This window comes from Zeus faber, assembly GCF_960531495.2.
Source record: "Zeus faber genome assembly, chromosome: 15".
NCBI classification, from domain to species: domain Eukaryota; kingdom Metazoa; phylum Chordata; class Actinopteri; order Zeiformes; family Zeidae; genus Zeus; species Zeus faber.
In genome coordinates this window covers 29,691,531-29,715,205 of record NC_137194.1, presented here as the reverse complement: position 1 = coordinate 29,715,205, position 23,675 = coordinate 29,691,531, and the positions used below count along the sequence as shown (strand labels likewise).

At 42.5% G+C, this 23,675-nt stretch overlaps 1 protein-coding gene across 4 annotated transcripts in view; it reads right to left on the bottom strand.

The window, feature by feature from the left end:
• The window catches only part of LOC307240776 (paired box protein Pax-7-like), a 74,783-nt gene that overhangs the window by 2,193 nt on the left and 48,915 nt on the right, over positions 1 to 23,675 (bottom strand). For all 4 annotated transcript variants that reach the window (XM_080014629.1, XM_080014631.1, XM_080014630.1 and 1 more), the window contains exon 8: positions 3,133 to 3,403. In XM_080014629.1, the coding sequence (XP_079870755.1) occupies positions 3,133 to 3,403 (271 nt within the window). The remainder of the gene's footprint in view (positions 1 to 3,132; positions 3,404 to 23,675) is intronic.

Sequence of the window (23,675 nt, the reverse complement as noted above, 5' to 3'; positions counted from 1 at the left end):
TTCTCACATTTAGGTTTGGTCTTGGGGATGACCTGGCTGTGGCTGTCAGATGATCTGACTGATCTAGATGGTTTTATTTAGACAATAGTACAGTGATGAGGAGGATCAAAAGTCAGCTCTGTACTTAATCGAAAGCCAGTGAAATTATCTAAGGACAGGAGTGATGTGATCAATTTTCCTAGTTCTTGTCATACCTCTTGCAGTGGCATTTCTGATAAACTGAAGGAGACCGAAGTTTTTTTGAGGAAGACCAGAGAAGAGAGTGTTAGAGTAATCAAGGTGGCTAGTTTTTCTGCATATGATGATGTGGCAGGAATCCTCAGATTTCTTTCAGATTCAGATTTATTTCAGATTTATTTATATGTTTTAAATGATAAAAAACTGATCTGGTGAGTAGAAATTTGCTGTCTCTGAGCTTTGTTTCCCAGAACCAATATCTCCGTCTTGTTACTGTTGAGTTGCAAGGTTGTGTGACACAGGGGTGGTGAAGAAGAGATCTTTATCGTAAGCATGTGTGCGCTTTCATGCCCTCGGGGGGATGAAGGAGGGTCATTGTGCGTATCAACGTGGCAAGGTCGGGCTATTCATCTGCCTCTTACCCCCCCCCCCCGGGCGCTGCCTAAACTACTTATACACAGACACACAAACCCACACATTGGACTAAGATTGTGATAGGATGAGAGTTAGAAGTTACAGGGGTAATGATTACAGACAATTTGAGTGGGAGCGGACGCGGAGGGTCAACAAGGTCAACAAGGCTACGACTTAACCACAGAGCCACCAAATTTCAGGGTCGTAGGGGTGGTTCCACTTTGCTCTTCAATAAGTATTTTTCCAGGAAGTAAGATTTGCTGTCGAAAGGAAGCCCAACGAGAGCTCTTGGATGCCTGAACGCCAAATTTTAAAATTCTCATGTAATTGCCCTTCCATGGTCTGGCGTATGTCAGAAGAAGCCTCAGCCGCCTATGGGACAAATTAACTGATGGTACGGCTGATAAGGGGGAAAACAGGTGTTTCAGCACTCAGGTTTGGCCTTTGGGATTCTCATTCGAGAAGACCTCCACCTTCAAGGAGTGAGATTGTGACAGTAAGCGTTAAATCACTCTCTGGGACTTGGGTTTAAACCTCCGGAATTACAGACAACTCAGCTGTCTTTTATGACAGATTTACAAAATGTCTCTTTCAAAGTAGCACTGTGGATGAACTCAATGATAGATTTGCCATTTTACTACTGAGGCCTGACAGACCTGAAGACATAAGCCCAAAAGACATAAGGTTAAATCTTCTTTTTGAAACTCATAATATAGTCAGACAGTCATTCTGTATTGAGATCTTGCTGATGGCATCTTATGTCAGCTGTCAGGTCTTATGAGATGTACACCACAGCAGCAGTATTGCAACATTTTGAACGAAGGCCAAACCGGCCATTGCCAGACAAACTGCATGAAGTGTTCAGAGACTACAGAGTTTGGCCCACGGTTTCCATATTTTATGACTTGCAACAGCATTTTCGCAGCCCAAAAACAACCATCATCCCTATTCACACCGCCAATGTACAAGAAAGCATCGTGTCTGTTAGGCAGACCCACGTGAGCATTGCAGCCTATCACGTCGGTCAATTTGGGCGATGGAGCGAGCGACAGTCAAACAAAAGGACGATAGCGCATCGCTCAGCCTACGTGACACACACACACAATCGCGCTGACAGTCACAGCTCTAAATGTGGATATTAAACCGGCTGCCATAAAGCACTTGCCTTATTTCTTCCATTTTTAAACTTATGGGGTTTTTTAAATCTGTGTCTGGGCTGTCGCCGCCTTTGATGCCCCTCCCAGTTCAGGTGCTTCATAACCTCGCTCTTGTAGTCTCGTCTTGGGGAAAAGAGGAGGGGGGCGGCAGGCAACATGAAGTGACACTAGATACATGTGTGTGTGTGTGTGTGTGTGTGTGTGTGTGTGCCAGACTCCTGTCTGAGGAGCGGTTGGGGTGGGGGGGGTGGGGGGGTAAGTAATTGGCATGTGTAAGCGTTAGTGTGCACAGAAAGGAAGCTGTCATTTGGTGCTGAGAAACGGTAGGAAGAGGCGCACCTGTGGGAGGGCTGGCTTGTCTGCCAAGGTGCCAGTCACCCCAATGGCTGCTGATGAGCGTGTGTGTGTGTGTGTGTGTGTGTGTGTGTGTGTGTGTTTGTGTGTGTGTGGGTTACACACGCAGGGGTTTAGTGAGGACCTCTCAGAAAAGCTGTTTTTTTTCTGTCAACTAGGTTTACACCTTTAATCCCAGTTGAGCAGACACACTAAAAGTCCTCCACTGCTGTGATAGACGCCCATCTGATAACACACATACACACACACACACATGCATAAACACACCCTAATGGGGGGAAGCACACACTCACATACACTCCAAACACATTTTGCACACAGCTTTGCCACAGTGACGGTATGTGCTTTAATCTGTCAGGTGTTTCCTGAATTACAGCGAGAGTGGAGTCAAGTGTCTCAAATGATACGGTATAAGCCCGTTTCCTCTGGAGTCGGGGGGGGCTCGGCCAATCCTAAACCCTCACAGACACTCAAACACACTCACACACACTCACACGCACACACACACACACACACACACACACACACACACACAGAAGCTTCTCATTATTTATTGATTTATTTTGCAATTCTACACCTGAGCACTTCTGCTTTACTGTTTGCGTTGATTACTTCTGTTAGCATCTGTTAGCATATTAAAGGCCTGGTGACAATACACCATAAACATGTTACATGAAACCCATCTTATGGCTTTATATATATATATATATATATATATATATAGGGTATACATACATATATATATATATATATATATATATATATATATATATGTATACCCTATATCTTATGTGTGTATTAAATTGTATTATATTTTAGTGCCTCCGTCTCTCTGCAACAAATACGATACGCTTATTCGAAAGACAATTTCCTCTTTCTCAAAAATAAGAGGGGAAAATAAGTGGGAAGCAAATGAACTGCTACACGCAGATGTTTGTTCCATCAAACCCACAAATCAGTGAAAGAATTAGTAAAACGTATACTACTATTATCTATAAGTCTGGAACAAAACTCAGCTATAAATACTCACTCTGGCCGTACTGGCTGTACTGGTATCCAGCCACTGGGTCCACACTGTAGCCCGTGGTGCTGTAGGTGGGCGGGCAGTAGGACTGGGATGAGGGAAGGCTGTCCACCGTCTTGATGGAGGCCTCGGCTGAGCGCTGGCTGCAGCTGGCCGAGATGCCGCTGGAGGGCGAGCCGTCCAGCCCACCGCCGCCGCCATGGAGCGGCGAGATGGAGAAGTCATGCTGCGGCTGGGAGGGAACACTGCCTCCAGGGTTGCTGAGGATGCTCATCACCTGGAGAGATGCAGCAAGGAGAAGAGAAGTGACCTTAAATATAGCTCTTTGTGGGGAACCAAAGGGTCACACATGTAAAACACATGTCATATGCAATTTGCTCCAAAAGCATCTTTTCATATCCATTTCACATGTTATGTCAATGATTTCCCCCTTTCACACAAGGGTCAAATTGGCAAGAAAAGAAAGGAGCATAGCATCTTTTGCATTCTAAGTAGATGAATAAGAGGAGATGTGGCATAAAGCCTCAAATATCATGCAGTACTAGTCTGTTGTATTTGAAATGAGGAAAAATTATGTAAGGAACATTAGTTCCTAATTTGTAGAGCCAAATTTTGATTTTCTGAGAAAGAAAGGAAGAATTCCAAAGATCAAGATCAGGGGACGGGGGTCTTTTGAATCAAAGACTCCTTAGACTCCTTATACCCTTGTTGCTTTGGCTTCCAAAGACATGCAGGTTAGTCTAGTTGGAGACTCTAAATAGCCCTTCGGTTGGAATGGTGTGTGGCTGAAAATGTGTGACCTCCGACCTCCACGCACTTTCCCCTTCCGCCACCCCCCAGTAAGGAAGGAGCCTAGTTTTGAACATGCGGTTTATGTTGTATGTTCCACTGCCCTGTGGCTCCCTTACTACCTCTACTGCTAAACAAGAGGGCACCCACCTTGTAAGATATCCCAGGTACAGATCAGGCAACTTTAGCGGTGTACACACATAAAATGTTGCGTAGAAAAACTATGGGAAAATAATAATTTACATAGCACGGTTTCCAATGTGAGGTGGTGTGCTGGAGTGTTGAACCCAAGAGCAGTGCCTTGGGTAAGTAAAAGTAATACATCAATGATTGTCATGCCTTTTTGACCAATTTGACTGGGTCAACAATTGCTTAAAAGCTATTGTTACTTCACAGTGGGAATTTTATGTTACCTGGCTCAGATCAGGGGTAGTCAACTTCATTCGCGATAGACAACACGGTTTTATTTCCTTCATTTTTGCACTTCATTGCACAAAAATCCATTCAGTCAAGAATGGATTTTGTTTCAATTTTCTTGGTATACATATACAAACATATCTTGTAGTCGAAAACTACACACAATATACTGCACTCACTTCCGTTACTTAACGTTCTTTCATTTGAGATTTGAAAGTGGATGTTTTTATTTTAGGTCTTTAAAGCACCTCAACTACCCTCACAATAGGGGTGCGCAGATCGCAGGAGATGTGAAAGTGCAACACATAGGCAAGGAGGTGAGTGGGGTGCCCCCAGGAGGGCTGACATGTCTATTCAGGGTAGCCAGGGAGGTGGCCTGTTACCCTGGTGCGGGGCCATTGTGCGTCTGAAAAGCAGAAATTATTCAAATCTTCATACTTTGCATAAACTCATTGACATCAATTACGGGGGCTCAGATCAAGGGCGCAAATATTTGGGGGTGGAGGAGTTAAGTAATGGCATAGCAAAAGGGGGCAAGGCGGAGGGAGTGGGGAGTGGTGGTATCAGCATTTAAGGAAGGGGTTCAAGTACCAGATATTGTTACTATATCCAAAATACATTTTCAAACCCGCTTTTGACACGTTCCAACCAAGTTTGTTGAGTTTTTGAGACATGACAACACAATCGAAAACACTACCACCTTACAGCCTTAAAAGGGAACTCGACCGCCAAGCCGATCCCCTTCTAGATCTGTTTAAACTTTTCCTACTAGCCATTGCCATTGTCATTCTCTCTCTCTTGCTCTCTAGCACTCTCTCTTGTCACTTACATTATTATTTTTTCCTTTCCAGAGCTCCGTCTCTACGCAAAGCATTGCAGTGTCCTGCGAGCAGAGATAAAATGAGATAGGAGCTAGTTGAAAGGACACTGCTTTGAGGCATTCCCTCTCTCTCTCTCTCTCTTACCAGATAGATTCCAATATAAATAGTAATATGAAAAGTAATTAATTCTCAACTTCTAAGAACTGTCTTGCCTTACGGCCATGTAGCCAGGGAAGTTTATAAAGTGTAAACGGATACAATGTGCATCCTTTCAGATAAATAAATAGCACCATTCAGACAAAGGGTGTGCCTTTCACACAGTGTTAATTCCCTGAACTGTTCCAATTAAGCGCTGTTTTGTTAGCACTGGTGTCAGTGGGAAAACCAGATCTATTGTTTGGCCTCCGTTGTAAGAAGAGTAGCTCCTAGTAATTCTGTGACTGGAGCTGTACAGCAACCCAAAGCAATGATGCAAGACTCCAACGAATCAATATCTTTGAACAAGTAGGCTACAATGAAAGGAAACCTCTGCATTTGATGCATCCTATACCTAAGTTGCTGCGATGCCGCACCTGGGGACCAACTCCAGCTGTTTACATATATATACACTGGCAGTAGTATTAACCCTAACATACATGTCTCTGACGGTGGGAGGAAACTAGAGCATAACCACACACACACAGGAAGAAAGTGCAAACTCCAGACAGAAAGGACCTCGGATGGCCGGGAGCCCTGCCCCAAGTTCAAATTTCAATCGTCTGCACAGATGAAGGTATGAACTGTCTCGCCATGGTAGATCGACCGATGGATTAAACAATGTGTATTTTGGCAAGGAAACCTTTTATTTTTTCTTTAGCTTTTTCTCTTGACAGTGTAGGAGTGTTGGAGCGTACATATTACCCTGGCATAAATTATTTTCCATATTGATATTAAATATTAGTTGTTTTTTTTGCTTGGTTGGTAAATAAAAAGGCAGAACACTTTCTAAACTCTAAGTTCATAATGTTCACGATGACAGCATATGTATACCTCTAAATCAAAACCAGTTCTGACAGGAGATTCACCTGCTAGCCACCGGGCTGCTAGCCACTAGCCTGCTAGCCACCAGCCTGCTAGTAATGAATCTGCTAGCATTAGGCTCGCTAGTTGCCAGCATGTTTCCCGGCCTGAAAATTCCCTTCAGGCCCCCCATACTGCTCGCCCCCTGCCTACACTTCCGTCAGTTAGATGCAGGTTTGTGAGCCTGGACTCCCATCCTAGCCTTTGCCTAGTCCCCTGTCCTAAGCCTGGCCCGATGCTCACCTGTCCTTTTCCTGCCCCTGAAAGTCCCCAGCAGTTCCCTTTCTGGGATTTGCGCCTTGTCATTTTTCCCGGGGGCCCTCAGAAAAGATCTTCCAGGGAAAAAGGTTGTCTCAACTCTGGCCTCAAGGATCCCCGAGGTTGCCGGCTTTCTCCGCTGCCCAGCGTTCCCAAGTCCCTGCTGCTCAGCGTCCCAGAGTCTATGCTGGCGGGCACGACTGGGACCAGCAGCAGCTCGTGGCCACTGTGCAGTCACTCTCAACGGAGGTGGCCACACATACTACACTCATGTGACAGCTGGCGTCCTCCGCTCTCCGGTGTTTCCACCAACAAGCGGAAGAGGCGGCTTCAACATCGACTGCCACCAACCCTGTCCGAGAACTTCACCTCTCGCCTGCCATTTTCCCCGAGCCTGCCACTCCGGCCTCCTGGCTGAAGGTCAGCCCGTTCCTGTTCCTGAGCCATCGGCCTCCCCTGCTGAGGCTCAGTCTGTTCCTGTTCTGTCGGCCGACCTTGCCGAGGCTCAGCCTGTTCCTGCTCCAGAGCCATCGGACACTTCTGCCGAGGCTCAGCCCATTCCTAGTCCCGAGTTGTCGGCCACCCCTGCCGAGGCACATTCCCTTCCTGTTCCAGAGCCATCAGCCGCCTCTGCCGAGGCTCAGCCCGTTCCAGAGCCGTCAACAGCCACTGCCAAGGCTCAGTTTGTTCCTGGTCTCAAGCTGTGAATGTCCAATCTGTGCCTGTCTGTTTGTCCGCTGCACCAACAGCATCATGGCTGTCACCGGCCCCTGCACTACAGCTACAGGAGGGTGTTTTGCTCCCTGAAGCCCGCCGCCAGACCCTCTCCACCCACCTGCACGTTTTGAGGGTTTTTGTTTCTATGGCGTGTTCTGCCTCGTGGGACCTCTGGGAGCTGTCCCTTGGGGACCTCTCTCTCAGTACCTAGCCTTCTACGTCTCTCTCTCTCTTTCTTTCTTGCTTTCTCTCTTCCCAGTTCTCCCAGTCTTGGTCTGTCTCTTTCTCCCTCTTTTTCTCAGGCTCCTTGTATCTGCCACTCTGGTCCTGCCACTGCACGTGACCCGATTCAGCAATAAAGCCAACTGTTTTCACCTTCCTCGTCACTCCACCTGTATATAACCTGTTCCCCTGTTCTCTTAGTCCTTGTCAGATCGTCATGGCGTCCACTGCGTGAATATTATTACGTCATCAGACGTAGTAGTATTGGCTGTCATCAACTGCTGTAGGAGCTGACATTAACTGATGTGACTTTCAAGTTGTATCCTATTGTAGGTCACCTATGGGGTATAGCTAAAGCTGAAACAGGGGAGGGTTCGGAATATAAACAGATACATCACCCAGCTAGCAGCTGGGCAAATCTTCTCGGCAACTAGCATGACGAGTATTTTCAGAATCCTGTTTAGTTGCGATGCCTTGCAGGCTAAAAATCTGACCCATTAGAAGGAGGGCTAGTCTGGCTGTAAGGCGCTAATGTGCCGGGAGACAGTATGAACACATTAACAACTTGCGGTTTATTATTTCAAAATTGCGCTGTAAGGTGCAGTAAGGCGCTATTGTGCCGGGAGACAGTATGAACACATTAACAACTTGCGCTTTATTATTTCAAAATTGCGTAAAGCACGTAACAATGGATGTTGAACTCAGAAATTTAAGATGAAATGTAAATACATATTTGCAAACCCAAATATGATAATTATGATAATTATGAAAGAAAATGCCTATGCCACAGTGTGCACTTAATTGTTCTTTCTTTACCAAGCGATAAAGAACCCCTCCTATTGTTTAGGTGCTAATATCTATCACAATATCTCACAAAAATCTCTCACAAAATCCATGCACATACTGAAGAGGAGTGGATAAGTCTCCCCAGTCCATACACCGATTGGACGCTTCTAAAGCCCCCTTTTCCAGCCTGCTGGGATCCATGAGAAGGCCGTGGGCATCCAGACATGCCAGGGTTATCTAAAGGCCGCCACAATGCCATCTCCCACACCGGTGCTCTTTACTCCCCCATCTCGCCAGCTGGCATGCGTATAGAAAAGCCTCTCCGTGCTCCTCTGTGCGTTTGAAGTTGTAATTCACTACGCAACACGACAGAATATATGATGTTAGCGCAGCAGCACCCTTATACATCTTATCTGGGATCCATTTGAGATATATACTGTTTTTGTTGATGGATACAGTCAATCTTTCGGAGGATTTCTTTATTTTTATTTAAAACAATTCAACGAGTTATCATTGTACACAGGAAGTCGTTTCACATAGAAGAAATTGAAGCCTGCCAGCCGCGCCATTGGTGTCATATTTGATCTATCACTGTCTTCGTTGAAATTGAAGACCCGAGGTATTAATCGCAAAGCGTGTCAATGTTGAATGGAGAATATCTGATGCAATCAGAGGTAATTATGAGATTGGTTAATGCCATTCTTCCCAAAGCAGATGTGGGTTTTGTCAGAGACCGTAATCCTGAAATCCCAGCTCCCCCAACGCTGGCAAAGAAAAAAAAAATCAATTCAATGTCATGAAGAAGATATTTAAATAATTTAAAGCAGCAGACGAATAGAATATATTCATACTCTGACATAGAGGCGAAACAAAATGGGATGTTGTTTAATCTTGGACATTGTGTACAAAGTCACAAGATAGACAACAACATCCCTGGTTTGTGCAAAAAAAAACCCTCAGTAACAGTGAATAATATCAAGTCTGACCTTTAACTGACCAACCAGTAAAATGATTCAACTTTGAAGCTCATTCAAACACTAAATAGAAAATTATTTGGCAGATAAAAGCCATTAAAATGATATCCCACTTTTTATTCATCTTACCCAGATTCGGACAAGAAGATCAATGCCAATTTCCTCCCTGTGTATCCAGAACCGAGATAGCGACTGAGATAGCATGCTAACACTGTTAGCTCAATGCAAGGCCGCAGAGGGAAACAACTAGCCTAGCTCCTATAAAATTAGGGAAATACACCTTCAAGCATCTCAAAAGCTAGTAAAAAAAAGCTATCAAAAGAAAAAGAGTAAGCGATAAGCGACACGGGAGTAGGGAGGTAAAGCGTGTGGGGGGAGTGAGGAGGAGGACGAGGGGAGGGCCTTGACTAAAAATCGTAATTGATTCAAATTAGACATTTGATTGTCAATGACAGATGCTGGGCACCCCACAAGGCGGGCCTCAGATGACGGTGATTAGCGTGTGACCAAACAAGCTGTTGCCTCTCACCGCATCATTAGACAAGGGGAAACTCCAGCCAAAATGGCTCTGCAGCCAACCCACACCGTTCAGGGCGGAAGCAGCACCAAAAAGGCTTAGGAGCCAGATTTGGGTCGTCTAGTAAATAAAATCATTGCTGGTTTGATCCCCGGCCACTCCTGGTAGCATGCGGAAGCGTCCTTGAGCTCAGACACTTAACCCCTAACTGCTCCGGATGAGCCTTGCGTGGCCGATTCCATCGGTTTACTAATAGGCTGTGGGTCACTTTGGTAAAATGCATCTACTAAATGACCTAATACGCAGATTTTTCGAGAACTACATCTTTGACACTGAAAATAAAAAATAAAAAATTGCCGCGCAAGGGAGGTCTGAGCTCGGCGAAGCGGTGGGCCTTCTCCCAGAAAAATGGCCACACCCACACGCAGTACACCCCACCCCTACAAATTTTTTTTTCCAAATGCACCATGCCAAGGAGGGGTTAATAATATTTTCCACAGGGCTGATATCAGAGAGTGGGAGCATCCGGCAATCGGCTTATTTTAACTGGGTAATATGTTGGATGTTGGAAGGTGGCACAGGGAGTAGATTAAGGCAACACGGAGTCTGCAGCCCCGCCTCCACCTTCGAAACTACCCAAGAGCCTCCCCTTGCCCCCCCCCCCCCCCCCACACACACACACACACAAATTTTTCAACGGTATCCTTCGATTTTCAAAAGGTGGAAGAAAGGATCAGAAGCTTGCTGAGGAAGAGGGTGGGTGAGAGAGAGAGAGAGAGAGAGAGAGAGAGCGAGAGTGAGAGAGTGAGAGAGAAATAGAGAGAGGGAGGGGGGTTTTGGGGCCACCAGTAATATATGTTGGGTCAAATAATTCTTGACAGCACTAATATTGCCACCACCTAACTATAATGACATGTAAATAAACAGAGAAATGGCTCTCAGTGGGAGGCCGATAGGGGAGGGCGCTTTGGGTCAAACCAGCTGGGGACCTGAGGAAAAAGGAGAGACAGGCGTTGCACGATGGAAGGGGCCCGCAGCTGGATTAGATATGAGATTAGATATTGTGAATCAAAAACTTTGGCAGTAAGGGTTATGAAACAGTACTATATATATATATATATATATATATATATATATATATAGTACTGTTTTGTTTTTCTCATTATATCCATTGGCTATAGATACTGTTCCTCGTGCAGTTGACCTTGACAGCAGTGTTTTTGTCATAAGCCTTTTGAGACAAGCAGCTGCACATGGTCTTTTTTTCCCACATCGTTGTCAAATCCTTAAGACATCAACATCAAGGAATAATAAGTTAAATTCAATTAAATTGTATTTTTTCCCCCTGATATTACTGATGATATTACTTTTTATTTTTCTGGTCTTTTTTAATCATTTATTTATTTATTTATTTATTTATTTATTTGCTTGTTTATTTATTTATTTTTTATTTATTGTCATCTTAGGTCATATCTGTTGTTGTTTAGTGTATACTGACAGATTTGTATTTAATTTTTTTTATTGGGTATAGTTAATTGTTAGGTGTACTGTATATTTTACAAATTCAACTGTTAAGTTTAATGTGTATTTTACAAATGTAACTGTTCGGTTTACTGTATATTTTACAAATGTAACTGTTGGGTTTACTGTATATCTTACAAATGTAGCTGTTACATTTACTGTATATTTTACAAATGTAACTGTTGGGTTTACTGTATATCTTACAAATGTAGCTGTTACATTTACTGTATATTTTACAAATGTAAATGTTAGGTTTACTGTATATTTTACAAACATTCCATATATTGCCTTTTTCCTTTTTTTATATTTGTATTGTATTGCCTTAATATTAGTTTGTCTCATTGTCTTGATGTGAGCTGCTGGGACATTGCAATTTATCTATTTTAACAGTGGATATTGGAATATTTTATTGGAATGCTTTATTGGAATATAACGTTTTGACGAGACATACTGTAAATCCAGTTCCTTCACCTGCCATTTTGGTATCTGGAACCAAGTGGAAGCATGCGAATGTCCCCAGCACGTGTCCTCTCACCTCCAGCATCAATGACAAACCTGCCAACCTTGGAAAAATATTTTGAGTACCAAAATAGTATAACAGGAAGTCTCCATTGTGTTTGAGTTACTGCAGCTAAATGACTCCATCAGTTATCCTAGCCGTTTCCTAACGAGGTCATCACATCATATGCAAGATACTACGACTAACTATATATACAAATGTATCTCATTAGGATATACCGCTTGAAATGCATCATCACTTAAAGTTACTGAACATGTTTACCAACTAGCGATGCACCAATTGCAATTTTCTTGGCTTATTCCGATTTTGGCCGATTTGGATTTTCATTCAATTGTGTGCTCATAATAAACCATTGACTGTTAAATAACTTTTACATAGTCGTCCGATCTTTTTGAGTTTATATCCGTGATCGGAGAAATCAAATTTTCTTATAATTTGGTCTCATTAGGTATATCTGCTGTATGTCAATGACAAATACACTGTATGATCTGATCGAGCTCACGTGATTGGACAGCTGCACATACAGACTACCCCTGCAATTTTCAGTTACAACATAATGAATTTTCTGATTTTGACACTGTGTGTTTATTATTGTTCATTATGGAACAATAATAGAACAGGAAACTGTCTTTGAGTTCCAATAAAATACAACATCGAATGGTCACTGAGTTCCAATAAAACAGAATATGGACTGTCACCAAGTTTCAGTATAATGCAACCTGTAACTCTCACTGAGACAACAAAATTTATGTCCAATTCAAACTTGAAATGACAGTGTCTTTCACTTTTAAGTGTAAATATGCCTTTCTATTAAATTTATATGGTACTTGCCATTCCAAAATAAATTGCAATCATTGCAAATAAAATGTATAATAATAAATGGCCGACTCTTCTCACTCTTGTACACGGGAAGTCTTTCTTCACTCACTGTGCATTAAACCAACTGAAACATATTTAATGACTGCTTTTATTTAATGATTTGTCAAGAACCGAGTCTCAAGAGAGTCGAACCTTTCATCACGAGCAGTGCGCTGCTTTGAAACCGAGATATGCAGTCTGCACAAGTTTAGAATATTGTCAGGTGATGGAAAATTTGTCCAATCTTCTTTGTTTACCTTGAAGTACCTCCAAACAGCTGATCTTTTGCTCTATTTTTTTATATATCCTTATCAGTCCCACAATGGGGAAATTTGCAATTTCTCTGCATTTACCCATCCTAGTAGCTGATGTTTCTAGGAGCAGTGGGCTGCCATATAGAGATGTCTGGGGAGCAGTTAGGGGGTTAAGTGTCCTGCTCATGGACACATCAGCATGCTGCCAGAAGGAGCTGGGGATTGAACTGGCAACCTGCTCCCAAACATCAACTGCACAACTACATAAGAGTAGTAAGAGTTCAGTAAATAACAGTAAGAGTTCTTGAGCAGTGTATCGGTCGTGTAACTTTGACCGGCACTGACTTGGAAAATATATCTGATCGGCTGGTCACCGGTTATGGCCGATCGATCGCTGCATCTCACGTTTTACATGCTAACATTACAGTTACATTTTTGTGCTTAATTATTACTATCCCACGTCCCATTTTACATATATGTATCATCATATGTATATGTATGTGACAAATAACTTCTTGAATCTTGTTGCCTCGGTGGATTTTATTATCCACCGAGGCAACAAGATTCAAGAAGTTATTTGCACATACTGTGCTAGGCGCGCTGTGTATCAGCAGATGTTGAGTGAGTGCGAGACGGGGGAAGAGTTACAGAACCACAAGCACAAAGTTGTAGCATCTGGTCCAATCCGAGGGATGTAGTTTAAATACCCAATAAATGTATGGTTTTGTATTGATTGGTTTTTTTTGCGTCGTTTCAGATGCCATTTCATACCTGCGTATTTTGACCAAAAATTGCATGGTTGGTACACAAAATGAGTGTAGGTTGGCAAGTCTGCCCTGACATCCAGGTAGGACCGGTGGGCCCTTGTTTTGACCTTCTGGAGATTTGGCACAAACGCACAGTGTCGTGGACAAGAGGAGATTGTGACACGGACGGGTCTCAGAAATGGAGCCTACAACTTCAAAATAATGCAAAATAAATAAAGAAAAATATAACAATAACAATTCCTGTTTTTTCTGATGTTGATTAGTATTAAGTTGTTGTATTGGCATAATGCACTAACAACATATGATATCCACTAATACGACATGCACTAACATACGGGGAAAGAAAATTATAATATTAATAACACAACTTTTAATTCTGATTCCCTACAGCATGTTGTGCTTGTATCTGGTTGTATTAAGAGACAGGTGCTCAGGCACTTTTATTCAAGTTTGCTCCAATGATCGATGTATGTTTTGATTATTTCTCGCCTCTCATGTAAGTTGCTTTGGACAAAGCGTCTGATCAATGAATAAATGTAAATGTACTAAGACGCTGCTTTTGTGCTACTTTATAAACTTCACCAAAAGCAACTAAATGCCTAACTTAATGTATCATGTGAGTGATATTTCTCTTACAATATATTTCTGTGGAACAGCTGACGTCATCATTGTGACTTGTCAGTGGTAGCAACTTGCTACCCACCTCAGCAACTTTTATACGCAGTTTAAAGGTCACCGGTCATTGATCCAAGGTAGGATCGTTGCAGCATTTTCTAGGGGTACAGAGTATTAAGAGGACTTAGAATTTTTTCTGGATTGATTAGGATTAGGAGGTTGTGACAGCGCACATCCAATTCAACATTGCTAGGTTTCAATATGCTGCAGTGCATAACAGAACTCTGGGAATAAATGTAGTAATCTAACAGACTTTGTGGCGGGACTTTATTTTACCCATGGGAAAGCTTACTCCTGAGACATACGCAAATCTCTAATGAATATGCCACAAATGTGCAAGGTCTTTAGAAACACAGGTCCTGGAAGATGCCCTGGACTTTCCTAGTGAGCGGGAAGGCGAGCTCTCCCTCCGATAGTGTGCAGTGGTCTCCTTTAGACCAGCTCACTTAAATCCTCATCTTTTGGGATTTTCACTTAGAGTCATATTGGCTGCCTCTGCGAGATAAATGCAAATCGCATTCCCTTACATTTGGCTATTTATTACTGAATACAACAGCTCTCCCGTCAACCCCTGGGGGAGGGGGAGGCATCCCTCACCCATGCCCGGACGGGCCGTGCATTTAAATAGCACTCTTTAAAGATTGGCCCCACCCTCCCTTTCATCTGGTAGGATATGGCTTCCTCTCGGGAGGTAGGAGTGGGGGAGTGGGGGGGGGGGGGGTGATGGGGGCTAAGAGACTGGAGGAGAGAGATGGAGAGAGAGGTAAAATTTGAGAAGAAAATTTGGTGGAGGGGAATGGTGAATGCCATCCCAACTGCTTATAGGGTTAGTTGGGAACACTCGTAAATTCATCACACAGCAGGCCAGCGGTCAGTTTTGTCACATGCACATTAATTGTGTACGAAAATAATCATAATAAGAATATTTTCCTTCCTTACTTCCCTTGGTACGATGTGAAATTGGCCAATCCCCAATGTCTGCCACCACGAGTCCATGTAGGCAAGTTTCCTTTGACTTTTTTTTTTCTATTCCTGATGAAAGCTGTCACAATTATTACTTAAATGCCTGATCACAATTACTTGACCAGACCGTGATCATTTAGCAAAATCGTCGGGGCATATTAACTGTCTACCCCAATGTTTATGTTTATGTTGTTCATTGTCAATGAAAGGTCGGTCCTCTAGTCTTCTGCCATAAGATTAGGTATGATATGTATTATTACACCATCATAAACACATACTGCGATAGTAGCATACAATGAAAGACCATGAAACAGTCAATTAACATTATTTGCATGACAATTAATCGCTGAAAATCAACTAAAATGTCATGTTGCATTTTTAACATTTCGAATGCACTCAAACTTCAAAACAACAAAAAAAAATTAAACCACAGTGCTGTAGCTCAGGTGGTGGTGGAGGTGGTGGGGGTTGAGAGAGTACACAAGAGATAAATATGAGACATAATTTTTATTTTTAATTTATTTTGTATATTCAAAAAACATTCCACCAGTAAATGTGATTTACATTCCTCAGATTTTCTTGGCAGGGTTCTACTGCGGCTCTTTTTCTCATTTTTTTTCTACATTTCTTTATTTATCTCGGTGTAAAGCCGCTTCAACCCCCCCCCCCCCCCCCCCCATCCCCCCACCCCCCCCCCCACCCGGTGCCAAATTGAAACAGCATCTGTATTTTGGGTGATTTCTAATTAACAAGTATTTCAACCCTCCCCCCCCCCCCAACCCTAACACCCTTTTTTTCCTCCTCCTCCTCTCTCTCTCTCTCTAAGTATGGCAGGGGTGTAAATATATGCACTCATCCTTTTTGATTTGTTGACATGGGAATGCGCCAGCTGACAGAGTGTGTGTGTGTGTGTGTGTGTGTGTGTGTGTGTGTTTGTGTGCGTGTGTGTGTGTGTGTGTGTGTGTGTGTGTGTGTGTGTGTGTGTGTGTGTTGGGGGACCCTGAGTTTTATGAGGACTCTAGACTAATATCAGGCGCAACGTTGACTTTCAGGTGATGAGTAGCGGATCAAAAGTACATTTAGGCTGGGGGGGGTATGGTATCTACTTTTCCAATTGTCCAATGTTACTGATTGTGACTTGCAGATTGGCATACCCAGTGAATAAATGTGTGGAGAAATTATGTAGCAATTCGATTTAAGAATTATTTCAGGTTATTTTTTTTTCTTAGAATTACAGCTGGACAAATTTTTGTAATGTCGTTAGCAAGGGCCTCATAAAAATAGTACATTGCCCTCGAACTTGAACGTGGCTTGACAGGGTGGAGAGAGGGCAGAGCTGGCGCTACTGACTATTGGGTCCTCCAATACCCAATACGCGGAAACCTCAGAATCAGCAAATCCAAAACGTCTCCCATATCATGTCAACAGCTTGGAATGGGAATAACTCAGACCCGTTTTAAGGATGTCTCATCGCCGGGAAAGTCCCGTGCTGCTTTAAAAGAGAATATACTGTAATATCGTGGGAAGGGGAATGAACCGTGACCCATGCATGGATACTCGTTCTCTCCCCCTCTCTCTCTCTTTTTTACTCCCTTCCACTTCCCTGTCCCCCACCCCACCGAAGCAACAACCCACCCCCCCACCTTATCGCCATCCGACAGTTGTCAGGAATCACTAGCGGAGGCTTGAGCAGAGCTACGAAGGCAGGCAGGCAGGCAGGCAGGCAACTGGGAAGGCCTGGGGATATGGATCAAAGGCAGGGAGCTGGGGAGCACTACAGCAGCTCTGCCCCCCCCCCCCCCCCCTTTTCCCGTCTCTGCCCGCCACCCAACCCCATCCCCCACCCCCACTCACTGAGACCCACACTATTCTCTCTCTCCCTCGCTCTCTCTGTCTCATTCACTCCCTCCGACAGCTCAAATTGCTCGCCCAGAGAGCTGCTGTATTTCCAAAATGCAGGAAATGTTCTCTCTCTCTCCCTCCCTCTCCTTCTCTGTATCTATTGCTCTCTCGGTCTCTTATTTCTCTGTCTCTCTCTCTTTCTCTCTGTCTTTCATTCGTTAAATGCTTTCCTCTAGTGCCGTGTGTGGTGAGTTAAAACGTCCCCGGCGTGAAATAATTGCGTTTCCTATGATTATTATTTACTTTTTAATTTTTCTTCCGTTGTTTTTTCGTGTTGTTGGGTTTTCCCGCGGCGTTTCCATCGGCCACCGGGTCGGCAGAAAAAACAGTTCCCTGTTCTTACAGAAAAGGATTAGCGGTCCGACATCTCCGCCTGTCTGACTGATGATATTCCGGAAGGAAGGCAGGAAGAAGAAGAAGAAAAAAAGATTTGTTCTCAAAATAGCAAAATAGATTTGTCAAAAAAAAAATTGTGTGGTTTAAATAAAACCAGCTTTATTTTAGAAGGCTTTTGGATGAGATGGGATGGGTAACAGGCGCTAGCGTGTGAATGTGTGTGCGTGCGTGTGTGTGTGTGTTTGTGTGTGTGTGTGTGAGTGCGGGGGAGTTGTACAAGCAGTAGCTGTGAAGAAAGACTGACTATTGACACTGGCACATTCCATGGTTGGCATATATTGTCACCCCCCCCAAGAGAATGGGCCACACACCCGCTGCCCCGCTCGAACATCGGGGGGCTTAATTCTCTGCTGTTCTATTGGGCAACAGCAGGGCACAGATGGGGCTTGTATAAATGGCATTCCCCAACGCGACACACGGGTCTCTAAATTGAATTACCGCCCGCGGAGCTTCAACCTTGCAATTTATTTTGATAGCGAAATTTAGTCCCTACGGTGTGAATGTTTATTTTATTCAAAACATTTTTTTGGGGAGGGTCAACGTCAAACCTCCCAAACTCTCATCAAAATGACTTTAGTGGCGCGTTTCATACACGTACGCAGCAATCGCTTGGACAAGGGACCAGCCTGCTTCCTGGTTTGAAAATAAATTAGCTTTTTTTGTGTTGCATATTTGGATTTCTGACATAATAAACCAGTGTGTTTCCACTATGTGGGGGAAAACATACAGTATAGAAACCGAAGCAGTTCTCTGTTTCGACTCCAAGCTTAAGCTGCAAACGCGCTGCGGTTTGGTAGCAGCATCCAGTAGAACGTGGCCCTGGATATCATACAATGACATTCCCACAGAATTGATGTAAAAGAAACACCAATATAACTCCATTCCTGGTAATGGTATGTAGGTTATGTTATTCAACTGGCCTGTCAAGTAATATCTGCATTAGAATGTTAGCATACGTACTGTTTAGGAGGAATTCACCGTGAGTTGAGACACACAGAGGCAGATAAAAGTCCAATAAACCTAAGCCCAGTCAATAGCAAACATGTCCTAATTCTCAAAGAAAACAAGCCTTTGGAATCGAAGCGTTGACCCTGAGGAGGGTGTAAGTGGTAATGCTTTGGTTTTGCTTGAGACAATTTCCTTTTTTTTCATTTATTTTTAATCTCTATTTATTTTTTTATTAAATAAAACATATAAATATTTATTAGTTATTTGACTAACATTGTCAACCACAATGACGCAAACAAACAATGCACGAAAATGGCCCTCTCTCTCTCTGGCAACCGCCGCTTCTGTCCCCAAGCGCTGCTGGTGGATTTAGCCAAGGCTCCGTTACACAACAACATGCATCACGTACATACGCACGCACGGGCACACAAAAAGACGAGCCGAAAACACACATCATGCGCACCCATGGACTTGATTTTTCTGAGATCTAATCCCGAGCTGCAGAAGAAGTCTTAGTTCTTTGTGACCGGCGGTATCTACAACATGCGGTGCCGTACAACATCAGCCTGCAAACTGCCAATGTGTGTATGTGAGGGTGTGTGTGATTTTGTTTTCAGTCTGTCCCCTTATGAAAAATCTCTTGTCAAATATATATGTATACAGACTACAGTGTATATGTATATAGACATAGATATAAATGTATGTATATGAACTTATATTGTATATGTGTACAGGTATACTGTATATGTATGTATACTTGTATACATGTTTATATACAGTATATGTATGTATGTATGTATATATATATGTATGTATTTATGTATGTATGTATGCAGTGCTTAATTTGTAAATCAGGAGGTGCGGTAACACAGAGAGGATGCCGATCCGGCGGGGTAATGAGAGAAAAAGATTAATGGAACCTGTGCACACATGAACCGGATTCAATTAGGAAACGTAAATAAAGAATAATAATCTAAATCAAAAACACGCTATTTATTTGTTTTGTTTGGAGGAATGGGGAACGCGGACATGCAGCGGAGACAATATGTGTCGATGGGGGGTTAGGGCCTATTTAAGGCAGAGCTTAAGCCAACACCCCTTGTGTGGAGGTCCGGATCCAATCAAATAGGTGCCATCCCAATCTGGGAGATCCCGGGAACATGATCCGCCACAAATTAAGCCGTGTATGTATGTATATATGAATATACACCGACACACAACATTTAAACCACCACTAATAACCACTAATATTGTGTAGGTCAGGGGGATCTACACAATATTAGTGGTTATTGGTGCCATCAAGGCATGGGCTCCACAAGACCTCTGAAGGTGTCTTGTGGTATCTGGCACCAAGACATTAGCAGCAGATCCTTTAAGTCCTGTAAGGTGTGAGGTGGGGCCCCCATGGATAACTCAGTATAAAACGTAATGTGTCCATGAAAGATGAAAAATAACATAAATAAGGTCCGTGCATGAAATATAATTACTTTGCAGTTATTCACGTTGTATAATATAAATGCCATTTTTTGGGGTATTTCGTAATTTCATTGTTCGACTTGTGCAATGAAATTCAGCGTGCCACAGCATCAACTTCCAATTTTTATAATGAAATCTACCCAGGGAGTCGAGAGCCAGAAACAGAGATAGCGCGCCTTCAAAGAAAAAAATGTGTGTTTTGGAGAGCTAAACTAAATCAATATACTGAATAAGGAACATAATTCAATTCAATTTATGCCACTTTCGCTCAACTGATTGTGAATACATTTCCTATGGGCACAAACACTGGAATTATTATGTGTATTATGTGTGATTCATGTATGTAGTGATTCAAATATATATTATAACAACTTTTTCATTTGATTAAGGCCACTTAATCTCTAATTTAATCTACTTCATCTGTTACTGTTATCTTTTACTACTACTATTCTGCAAAATCCTCCCCGCAACTACTTGAGAGCGTACCATCTCTAATAAAATTTGCATCCAAAACCATGTCCAAAACTGCTGACAACTATATTATTTGTTTTTAATTTATTGATTATAATGAGATATTAAATGGTTTAAGCTTCACTTCACTACTAGGCTACAGCATCTTCAACTTCTATTACTTTACCTACCTCTTTAAATACTCAATTCTGGATTCAGCTTCTTCAAATACTGCTTCATCGTCTTCAGTTACAGCCAAAGTACTTCAACTTCTGCTTCAGCTACTTGAAGTACTGCTTCAACTTCTTCAATAACATCAAAAACTGCTTAAAATACTTTTTGAGTACCTCAACACCTTCTAGTGCTACTACTTCTACAACATTTCGTACTACTTAAGGTACTTAACTCCTTCTACTATTATATTTTGTACTTATTCAAGTACTTCAAGCTGAAGCAAGCACACTGAAATTGTGTTAAAAAATAATTAGCACTTACTACTTCACAGTATTTCCTCCATAATTCTATGCAGCTGTGGGGCTTTGGGCAATAATTCTAGTTTGGGCCTACAGCATATCTGTTGCTGTCCTGGTCCAATTTGTGTTTCAAGTTGAGCTTCCAGTGTTACAAATGTTTTTACATCTCACTATGGTATAGTCTTTACTGCCAAAACATTTGGACCACATATCTTTATTTTTAGATAATAAGAAGCCTGAATTTCCGTTTTTATTTTAATGACTAATTTTCTCTTGCATTGGTAGTACTTTGCTTGCTGTGGGTGCACACTACTGTAAATGAATGCAGAGGAAACACTGTTATGTGTAGTCGCAAAGGAATTAGAAGGACTACACAGTAGTGTACACTGATCAGCCACAACATTAAACCCACTGACAGGTGAAGTGAATAACATTGATCATCTTGTTACAATGACACCTGTCAAGGGGTGGGATATATTAGGCAGCAAGTGAACAGTCATTTCTTGAAGTTGATGTGTTGGAAGCAGGAAGTGTAAGGAAGGCAAGTGTATGGCTCTGAGCGACTTTGACAAGGGCCACATTGTGATGGCTAGACGACTGGTCAGAGTATCTCCAAAACGAGGTCTTGTGGGATATTCCCAGTATGCAGTGGTTAGTACCTACCAAAAGTGGTCCAAGGAAGGACAACCGGTGAACCAGCAACAGGGTCATGGGCGCCGTGGGCTCATTGATGCATGTGTGGAGCGAAGTCTAGCTCGTCTGGCTCGATCCAAAAGATTAGCTGCTGTAGCACAAATTGCTGAAAAAGTTCATGCTGGCTATGATAGAAAGGTGTCAGAACACACAATGCATCACAGATTGCTGTGTATGGGGCTGCATAGCTGCAGACCGGTCAGAGTGCCCAGGCTGACCTGTCCACTGCTGAAAGCACCTACAATGGGCAGGAGAGCGTCAGAACTGGACCATTGAGCAATGGAAGAAGGTGGCCTGGTCTGATGAATCACATTTTTTTCTACATCGTGTGGATGGCTGGAGATAGGGTCCGATCCGATCGAGCATCTGTGGGATGTGCTGAAACAACAAGTCTGATCCATGGGGGCCCCACCTTGCAACTTACAGAACCTAAAGGATCTGCTGCTAATGTATTGGTGCCAGATACCACAAGACTCCTTCAGAGGTCTTGTGGACCCCATGCCTCGACGGGTCAAAGCTATTTTGGCGGCACAAAGGGGACCTACACAATATTAATGGTTATCAATGGTGGTTTTAATGTTGTGGCTGTAGCCTATGGTCTCTTTCATGAGTTTGAAAGACATTTGTGATCTTTGTTGTGTTAATGTCATTACAGCTGAGATGGAAGGTCCACTGCTGGTGCTGTGCTGCCGCAGCTTCATTGGATGCCAGGAATGCATTGCAGTCCTACTGGCCAAAAGTGAAGACTGCCCAAAGTGCAGGACACCAATTAGCCAGGACACGACTGTTGCTGTGGCTGGCCTGTCCGAGGTTATAGAGACTGTGAGAGGCCTAGATTTTTATTGTTTTTGGTTTTGTTTTTTTCAATAAAATTTTCATTTAATATGGTTTAATGAAACCCCGAACCTGACTCTGATCTGTTTATTAACTTTATTCAAAGTCAAATAGGTTCAATCAGGAGGGTTTGGCTTACTTTACCCTCCTTTATTACAAAAATGTAACACAATGACAAACCATAGAGAAACTCCACAAACCACATTACAAAGAAATTAAAGCTTTGCCAAATAATTTCACAGCACGACATTATTGCACTAATAGTTGCTAGGTCTTTGGGGTGGGCACATGCATTTGGGGGCAAATACTGTGGTGCATAAAATTATTGCACAACTTAATTTTGCTTTTCATGTGCGGCAGATACATGCCGTGTATCTGTGTAGCCTACACTGAATCAGTTATGTAATTATGAATCAGTGTTATTTAACAAGGAAGCAGCAATAATAAGGATAATTAGTACTAATTAATACATGACAAATGAGTCTGAAATAAGTGTGGTGAAGTGGTCGATGAAAAAATATGATTTATGTCCACTTGAATACCTTGATAAGTTATGTGCAGATAATGTAAATCCCTTGGGCTAATTGAAAGAATTAATTTTTTCTCTGACTGAAGCACCAACACGTGCGTTATTCGATGTGAAAGGGTTTGATTGGCTGGCCTGAAATCAATGTTACCAATAATGCCAACGGTAAAAAAGTCTAATTTCTTAAAAGTTAATGTTAAAGTTTATTTGAAATTCATGTAGCCTAGTTAAGAGAGAGAACGGTAAATAAACTTGAAGGATTCTTACTTCTTGGTTCAATTTTCATTTTACAAGTTGGTGCGCTGAATTGCATTGCACCAGTAGGACAATGAAATTAGGAAAAGACCCCCAAAAAGTGGCATTTTATGCAATGTGAACAAATGCAAATTAATAATTCTTCATGCACGGACTAAATAAGAATTTATTTATATTTTTTAAATTTACAATAGTGGCAAAATAAGAATTCAAATCAGAATCTCTAAATATGACTTATCTCTCAACTCAACATTTATTAAACAGAGATTTAAGGAGTGAATTTTTATCTATTATAAAATATATGAAGCACGATTCTGATTTTATTATGAGCCGCAAAATACACTGAGGACTGATGCCAGTGGTGTAAGGCAGAAGGATGTCCGCTCTGTGGACAGAGTGATTAAAGGCAGACAGTAAAAAGAAAAGCCTAAATTAAACAAATTCAAGAGTGAGGGAGCACAGCCACACACACTGAGCA